Here is a 9,503-nt window from a genome sequence, read left to right on the forward strand (position 1 = left end):
GGTTTCAACTATAGCGTAATCTAACATAGGTAACTTGCCCAGCTTTATTCCATTTTCTGATGGTCAAGAATTACGCATTTTGGGAGAGCAAAAGGACGTACACCCCCCGTCAAAAGTATACAGCCCAAGGGGTTTGCTTGTGAGGCCTGCTGCATGCCTCGTTATGCGTCTTCAGCGACCGTAACCTCTGGAAAGAGGAATGGCATCGCTTCCTCAACCCTCCCAAGCTTTGGACTGCTAGACATGCTAGGGAGCCCCGCTAAAGAGCTTACAAGCAAACCCCTTGGGCTGTATACTTTTGACGGGGGCTGTACCTCCTCATAGCCTTATAGATCGAATTATATGTAGCTACGAATGAGTAACACATCCAGAGATAAAGTTTTATTCAGCCTCGCTCAGTGCATTTGGCATGAACTGCTTTCTTTGGGTTTTTCTTTCAGAAATTGCCGCCTTGATCTTGAGGGTAACACCCACAACTACCGACAAAATTACCTTGAGTTTTCGTCGTTGGAGTACGGCCGACAGCGGAATGCAAGATAAAATGAAATAAATACTTCTAATATGGTATTTTTTTATGTGTCGTATATTTGTCGCATTTATTCCTTCCACTAAGCACATCGAAGTGTTCTTCTCCAGGTACACGCTGTGACGGCGATTTCTGTACTCCGCCCATCGGCGCCTATGGCTTGCCCGTAACCGCATGCAAATGATGGCTCTGAAAGTTTATAGCGGGCACAGACTCGTGGTAGGCGCTGGATCGCACGCTGACCTAAGGCAGTATCATCTAGCAACCTTGATGAATCCCTGCTTAGTCGTATCAGCTAAAATGCACAGCGGCTGATTGCCTATGAGAATTACTTTTACCGGCGCTCTTTATCAGGAAGAAATGCCCTCCTGCAGGTATAGTTGTGCAAACTACATTGAAATGTTTTCACGACACGTTTGCGGTGAAAACATGAACTGTGTTTGTTGCATAGCTGCGCTAATTTTATTTCACATACTCATCGGTATATTTTGACGCGAGAAGAGAGTGTAGTAAATACGTATTGAGCAAAAACTGTAAATTAAGGCAGAAAATTTGAGCTACTCGACTATGTTTCTTTACGGCCTTAGTTGTGTAACATCAGTTGTTAAGTTGGTGATTCTGTGTGCCATAGATGAAGTTGCCTTCGGCCTCCTATTACGTCGTTAAGGAGACCACTGCATTCGTCTCCTCTCCTACGTGAAATGTTGAGTGTGAAATTTGAGTGCACTCAGTAACACGCCTCGGGTGTCCGTAGAATCCAGGTGGGCTCAGGAGAGGCACCGTAATGAAAGGAACGGGGAGCGCTGGAGTTAAGCTGCGACCCCTTAGTCGAGAATTATTACTTAGGGAATGGAAGTATCCTTTCCTTCGTGAATTAGACATTTTTCCTCAAGCGGAAAGGCGCTTAGATGTTCCGCTGCTGTTCCCAAGGTTCCCAAGGTTCCAACGTGACCGCGGCGACGTATTTCTTTTATACGCGAAATAAAAAACCGTCCTTTGGCTGTGTGATTTAAGTGCATGTCAAAGGAACTAGAGCATATCAAAGGACGCCATTAAGCGTAGAAATCTGTGCTTGGTGTTTGCTAGTACAACTGTGAGACATTCCAGCGGCTAAAAAAGACACGGACGAAGGTAGACGAGAAAGGACGAACGCTGGACTTGAACTGAATATTATTCCACAAACAGGTATTGTATACAAAGGGGGCGCAAATCAAAGTAATTCGTGACAAGATAAAAAACCCCTTATAGAACAAAACCAGAAGGCAAGAGTGCCATACTACTCACGTTTGCCACATCTTCTATTTATCGCCTACCTGGCTGAACCAACATGTTTGCATTGAGATAATCGATTTCTTTTTTTCGTAGTGCCACAGAAGAGCTGCTGGCACAGCTTTCTTTGTCATTGATTATGCTGAAGGTTTCAAAAATTTCTCGGCTCTTTTGAGACTTAGACTTATGCATCACACTTGTCCTTTTTAAAAACGCCTTGCATGCTGGTTTGTGTGAGCAACGGCGAATGCGGTCAGCTAGATGACCTCCGCCAGGTAACGAATGAGCTGTCCAGCGGTGCTCTGGCAAGTGTTCGTTGAGGCAGCGTCCCGTCTGTCCGATGTACCACCTGCCACAGGCGAGGGGAATGGTTTCGTTTGGTTTATTGGGGTTTAACGTCCCAAAGCAAATCAGGCTACGAGGGACGCCGTAGTGAAGGGCTCCGGAAATGTCGACTACCTGGGGTTCTTTAACGTGCACTGACATCGCACAGTACACGGGCGTCTAGAATTTCGCCTTCATTGAAATTCGGCCGCCGCGGCCGGGATCGAGCTCGCGTCTTTCGGGTCAGCAGCCGAGCGCCGTAATCACTGAGCCACCGCGGCGGGGCGCGAGTGGAATGGTGTACACCACACCAACTTCACATTCAGCAAGAGGTTTGGTGTGCTTAATTTTGCACATAGGCTTCTTTTTGCATCATTCACCCAGTTGACATCCAGTTCCTTAATGTTAGCCGTATGTTTGAAGAAACGCGTGTGTGCTGGCAGTAGAAGCTACGGCCGAAGAAACAAATTCTTAACTACGATTCGGCCCATTCCAAGTACGTGAAAAGAGCTATAATAAACAATTGCGTCCGGTTTGCTCTTGCCAAGTCGTGCGAGCATCAAGTGTGTGACAGCATCCATGCCCAACTAAGGCGATTGGATGAGGTTGGTTATCCAAGAGAAATTGTGGCATCAGTGGTGGAAAGCCACATTCGCGACGCGAAATCTCGTAGGCGATGCAAGCCAGGCGAAAACGCACGTTCCAAACAGCGACCTGTCGTTGTGTCCTACTGGCATCGGGTCTCCCACCAAGTCAGAAAGGTCGGCGACAAATGTGGTGTGCATGTTGTATTTTCAGCCCCGGAAAAGCTGGGACGCATGTGCCGCCTGGTGAATGATGCCAAAAAGAGGTCTACGTGCAAAATTAAGCACAACAAACCCCTTTTTGAATGTGAAGTTGGTGTGGTGTACAGCATTCCTCTCGCCTGTGGTACACGGTAGATCGGACAGACGGGACGCTGCCTCAACGAACGCTTGCTAGAGCATCGCCGGACAGCTCATTCGTTATCTGGCGGAGGTAACCTAGCTGACCACATTCGCCACTGCTGAAACAAACTAGCGTGCAAGGCGTTTTCATAAAGGACAAGTGCGATGCGCAAGTTTAAGACTCAAAAGAGCCGAGAAATTTTTGAAGCCTTCAGCATAATCAATGACAAATAAAACTGCGTCAGCAGCCCTTCTGTGGCGCTACGCAAAAAGAAATAGATTACCTCAAGGAAAACGTGTTGGTTCAGCCAGGTAGGCGATAAAAAGTAGATGTGGCAAACATCAGTGGCATGGCACTCGTGCCTTCTGCATTGGTTCGATAATGGATTTTTTATCTTGTCACGGATTAGTTCTTTTTGCGCCCTCTTTATATATACTACCTGTTTGTGGAATAAATATCAGTTGAAGTCCGGCGTTCGTCTTGTCTCGTCTACCTTCGTCTATGTCTTTTTTAGCTGCTGGAATGTCTCACAATTGTATCAAAAAACTCGACTATCCTGAATTATACCGCAGCCTCTAGGCATTTCTTAAAGCCCATTAAAGGTCGGAGCGTGAAACCAAAGAAATTGCACTTTTTAAAGCTAGTGGAAGTCGGAGGAAGAGGTAGAAATTTTAACTCCTTCCCAATCATTGACAAATCGGCAGTTTTTTGTGGATCTCGATTATTGTTGTTTTAACGAAACTATTATACTTGTTACATTACGTCGCGCGTAAAATTGAAGCTATGATAACTTTCTTCTATAAACTGTGAAGTATTACTCAGAGACTGTATATGCATTTAAAAATCTATTTCTTGAAACTCGAAAACTCAGGAAAAATAAGCCTACTGCTCGAAAGAGAAATCACAAAAAGAAGCAGAATATGCGAAATGACCCCCATTATAGGAGTAAAAGATTCAAACAACAAAAGTTGAAGCTTGCAAAGTCCTTGAGTTATAAAAATTCGATTCGAACCTTAAGACCGATGATCTATGCTGTGAAACGCCACTCGAAGGTGGACGCTCACTTTTCTTTGAATTGAAACGGCGCTCTCGGCTTAGCAGTTGGGAAAATTTAATACCAAACAAACCACGAACCATGTAGATAGGAAATATAGCAAATACTGAATGTTGAAGGCAAAGTTTATGTCGTCCATCCAAAGTTTTAGTGAATATTGGAAGAAAACTGCTAAAGATAAGGCCATATTTTAAAAGGAAAACGTATATAAACTAATCAGCATTTTTAAATTGTTCTCGATTATAAGAATAAAAGTTGAAAAAGCTGTAGGTGTAGCTTGCAAAGTCTTTGATATATAAATTTGCGACTAAACACTTTTGACCGGCGTGGCGTTTGGCAGAGCGCCACCGCTAGAACGTCTGGTGTTTATTCAGGTTAAAACTTCATTTTCTGCATAACACAAAGCAAAAGTCTAGTGATTTTGACATAGTGCAGATACATAGCATTCCGAATCAGTGAATAATTTCGAGGGACTAGCTGCTCAATAAAAAAATACCCTCTTTCTCGCACTGCATCCTTTACTTTCTTCCGCTGTGATTTGATATCCCTTCCACTGCTATTGTATGCGAGGAAGTGAAATTGAGCTCTCAGTCGAATAGATTCGTTCAGCATCACTAATGTTTTCGCCAAATGAGCAGATGACTAAGCAAGCTTCCTAGGGCGACACTAAATGATTAAACATGCAAGAAAAAAGATAAAGCCCCGTGATGGCACGCTGGCTCGCGAATACCTCGCAGTACACTGTGGAACACCAGCAGTCTGCTGCGCAGTGTAGGAATAAAAAGAAAAAAAATAGGTTATGTCATGGGAGCTACAAGCAGCAGTATGGTATAATTTTCACGTCCGGTATTCATCGCTACAAAATTCTAGCAAAAATTACAGAAGCGTACTATTCAGTTTGGCTTTGAATATGAGCGCCTGAGTTTCTATTGTGCCAAGTAAATGATGAATTCCTGATTGTTCGTTAGGCAGTGTTGCGGCCGCTCCTAATGCATATAAATTGTAACTATGATAAATAAGAATTTCTGAGGCATTGAACGCATGCTGGCGCACGACTGTAGTGAAGTTATCTGGCGCTCCGCAAGGACATATTGGCGTGTGCTCATGGGAGCGCGCCGACGATGAAGACGAAGTGTACGTGTATGGGTGGACGAAGACGAAGTGTGTGTGTGGTTCGGACAGCCATCTTGTGAGTTCTCTGCTGTGCGCTGAACTTCGATGAAACTGTGATCTGTGCCGGTCCTGTCCTCGTTACAATATTTAACAAACTCGATGCAGTTCTTAAGCAATGTATCCTGGAGCAGATCTGATATTTCAGGTAATATAGTGGCAGTGACATTTGGTAACATAAATAAAATATAATGACAAGCGGATCTAGCCTACCTGCTCAGCTGACAACTGTTGCTTCTTAAGCTGCACATAAAGCCAATCGCATGATCTAGGCTCCCGGCTTGCGAAGGAAGATCACGCGACTAGTCTGGCTACAGTTGACTCATGGACCAAACCGGGTCTAGAAAACGTGCATTACCTTTCCAGAGAAGAGTCCATGTCATTTGCAAGTCTAGTGGGCAATCCATAAAATCCATTGTACCATGACTGCGTTCACAGCGCTGCAACCTTGCCTTCGTTTTTGTATTTTATTTTAGACTACGCCTTTTTTTCTTCTAAGTGGCGACCATCATGTAAAGAATACGTAGCTGAACCTTAGATTTCACCGGCACGATAACATTTTATGAACTTCGAAGCGAAACGACAAGAGCAAGTCTTGGCATGGCACAAGGGTGGAGCCTCATTTACGTTCCGCACGCGTAACTGTCTGTCTCAGAGCAATGTAGTGCAAAGAGCTTACTTTGTTGTAAAGTATAGGGCTATACGGAAATTCTTTCGCCACTTTGCTTTCACTGATACCATTGCATTCACTGAGCTTCGGGTGAGCATGTATATAAAAAGCCCGAAACCGTGAACAATCCAGCAGTTGGCACTACAGCAGCTCTAGGTCACCATGGTATGCCTGGCCGTTTTCCGCTGTTCGAATGCATTGAGGCTCTCAACGGCCGCAAACGGAGATCTGCGGGTTTTGTAGAGTCTTATAAATGTTTCTTTTCTATGTTAGAGAGTAGAACAACGTGGTTCAATAATAAACATTAAGTTGACCTAAAAACTCGTAATACGAAAAATACTTTTATAAAGTGCACAGCATGCCATTCATGCTCCGTTCAGGACAAGTGCATTTTACGCTTTCAGATATTCTGAATCTGCGTTGTTTACACATAGATTCCTGGAGTAAAATATGTACACTTGTTTTAAAACAGAGGCCATAAAATACTATTTTAATCGAATTGAAAATCAGCACATAACTTCTCATGATCTGGGTCTATCTATGAGAGGATTAGTAACCTCTAAAGGTCAGTAAAGTATCAGAAAACGACCCACAATTAATGTCAAAAAACAGTTGAGCTAATGCATAGAGAACGCGGTTGATTGTACACTTCCCGTGCAATTGCCACCTCATCAAAAAAAAAATCTTTATCCTCCAGTACATAAAGAGCGGGTGCGCACTCAGGATGAAACATACAGGGAGAGAAAATACTAATTTTTATAATTTTCAGATCCGCGCTTGCATCGTCCTGGCCCTGGCAACCAGCGCCTTCGCTGGCTTCGTTGGCACCACAGGCTACGGCCTAGGCCTGGCTGCCGCCCCAGCTGTGGCCACCTACGCCGCTGCCCCAGCTGTGACTGCTGTCCACGCCGCCCCAGTCGCCACCTACGCCGCTGCTCCAGCTCTGGCTGCCGTCCACGCCGCTCCAGCTGTTGCCACCACCACCCTCCACCACGCCCCAGCTGTGGCCACCATTGCCCACGCTGCCCCAGCCCTCGCTTCCTACCACGCCGCCCCAGTGTACGGCTACGGTGTTGGCACCCTCGGCTACGGTGTCGGACACTACGGCTACGGCCACGGTCTCCTTGGCTACGGCCTGAACTACGGCTATGGCCTCGGCTCTCCCTACCACTACGGCGCTCTCCTTCGCAAGAAGTGTAAGTATACTGCAGAAAGCATATTGCATGTAACCAGTGATATTACTAAGCTATATAGCGAGTCCACCCTTCTAGTCAGGCTGCTGAAATATGTTCGTGAGCAGCAGGCTTGATTTGATGCCAACCACCCTTTTAATTGCACCACTGATATTCTTGGTAGAATACTTGCTCTTTGGTTTCGTACATCTATCAGGTGTTTTGAGATATTTTAGCATCCTTCTTCTCAAATTCCAAGGCGAGCTTAATGTGAACATAATAAGCATAATTGATTTCTGAGATCGTGATATTGTGTGTGCAAGGGAAATAGTATGATTGTTCGCCTAGTTTGTATATTGAAAATATTTGAAGAAATGTCATAGTTGCACAAGAAAAAGCAAGTACAGAGTCCAGTATTGAAATTTTCGCGGGCTTGGAATTATTATGTGACGTTGATTTGTGTACGTCTTTTTCAGAGACTGCTCTTCCGAGCCCGAGTGTTGTGCTCTTTGTTACGGACAAAAATACCACGAGTTTTCGTCTTTGGATATTATTCGACAATTGAAATCGATACTTGAAGCAATAAACACGTGTACTAATTCGGCATCTTTGCGTGAGTTGTCATTTTTCCACAGCATTGATTTCCTACAAATATGCCAATGAGTTGGATGCTCAAAATCTAGTTGAGCTAATAGTTACTGTCGGCGCCCGTGAATACCTAAGGCGTGCCGACAGTGAGACACCTAAATTGTGAATCTGTTTTGAATTTCGATGGCGACTGCCTGTTTTCCAGTCGTAGGCAAAAAAGTACGCATCGTTCTCTAGATACTGTCCGAAATGCTGTGGTGAACGTATCGTTCCATCATGAATTGCCCAATGCCTGCATTTTTTTTATCAGAATGCCTGCCATCGTTGTTCTTTGCTCAAAACCAACTCACTGGCACGGCAGTAACTACTCAATCCCAGCGCTAAAACTTCCACTACACGTTAGCGGTGGCAAGAAAAATGCAATATATGGTATATGTCTATACGTTTCATTTTACCATTCCCTTTCCTCCTTCTGAGTGTAGAGCCAGGAGAGTGGCGCTTTAAACAAGGATAAGTAGGTGGGACAATCCATACACCTTGTTGTTATATAACTATGGCGCCACTGAGTAGTTCGCTCTTTATAAGAGTAGTTGCTTTGGCACTCATGCTACGAGTAGAAAGCTAAAAAAATTCACTAGGGTTCGCATGCCCGCTCACTTCATTCCTCTGTTTACATTCATGCCTCCAAATATTGCGGCTCCCAAATATTGCAGTTTACAACTTCCTTCAAGAATGAAAAAAATCTGGGGGTTTCATCTGCGCGACCCTTCACTGAATTAAAGATGAACGCTGCGACTAAAACAACTGTGCAGATTTTGCATATGATAATAGAAATAGAACGCATGACTGTTCCAACACTGCAGGTGCCAGAAATTTGTTTTCAGTAAAAAGTTAAGCTAAGAATGTCGCTGCGTAAGGTATTTAGGTAGTGGTACCACAGCAATAACAAACCTGTAGCGCTGAATGCGGAGTTATTTACATGACAAATTCGCAGCTTGTTTTTTGGAGCGTGTTGAAATTAGCAGTGCTTTCTTGCAGAAAAAATTTCACCCATCATATCGCAGCTTGGTGGCTTTTCTATGATGTCTAGCGAAGGCAGAAATGAACATTTTTAAGAACATTGTACAGGTAACACGTCCATGATATACTCAAGCAGCCCGGCTTTCCCCCCGTAATAAGTGTTTGTGTGTGTGTGCGTGCATGCGTGTATGTGCGCGTGCGCGCGCGCCTGTGTGCGTGTGCGTGCGTGTGTGTGTGCATGTGTGTGCGCCTGTGTGTGTGTGTGCGTGTGCGTGTGTTTTTGCGTGCGCTTGTGTGTGCGTGTCTGTGTGTGTGCGTGCGTGCGTGTGCGCGCGCTCGTGTGTGTATGTGTGTCTGTGTGCGTGCGTGTGTGCGTATGTGTGTGTGTGTGTGTGTGCGTGCGTGCGTGCGCACGCGCGCGTGTGTGTGTGTGTATGTGCGCGTGCGTGTGCCTTCGTGCGTGTTATGTGTGTGCGCCTGTGTGTGTGTGTGCGTGCGTGTGCGTGTGCGTTCGCGTGTGTGTGTGTGCTTGTTTACGTGCGTGTGTGTGTGCGCGCGCGTATATGTGCGCGTGTGCGTGTGTGTGTGCGTGTGTGTGTGCGCGTGTGTGCGTGTGTGTGTGCGCGTGTGAGTGTGTGTGTGCGTGTGTGTGTGTGCGTGCGTGCGTGTGTGTGTGTGTGCGTGTGTGCGTGCGCGTGTGTGTGTGTGTGTGGCCGTGTGTGCGTGTGTGTGCGCGCGCACTGTGTTGTGCATTTATGACAGTCGCCGCTCTCTGGCAGTCAC

At 45.5% G+C, this 9,503-nt stretch overlaps 1 protein-coding gene across 1 annotated transcript in view; it reads left to right on the top strand.

Moving 5' to 3' along the window:
• Nucleotides 1–7,866, top strand: part of LOC149363341 (uncharacterized) — an 86,832-nt gene extending 78,966 nt beyond the window's left edge. Inside the window, exons 8-9 of the mRNA XM_089568467.1 lie at nt 6,710–7,136; nt 7,748–7,866. Of these exons, the coding sequence (XP_089424593.1) occupies nt 6,710–7,136; nt 7,748–7,866 (546 nt within the window). The remainder of the gene's footprint in view (nt 1–6,709; nt 7,137–7,747) is intronic.
• The last annotated feature ends 1,637 nt before the right edge of the window (nt 7,867–9,503 follow it).

This window comes from Amblyomma mixtum, chromosome 2, assembly GCF_055824585.1.
Source record: "Amblyomma mixtum isolate Tamu chromosome 2, ASM5582458v1, whole genome shotgun sequence".
Lineage (NCBI taxonomy): Eukaryota > Metazoa > Arthropoda > Arachnida > Ixodida > Ixodidae > Amblyomma > Amblyomma mixtum.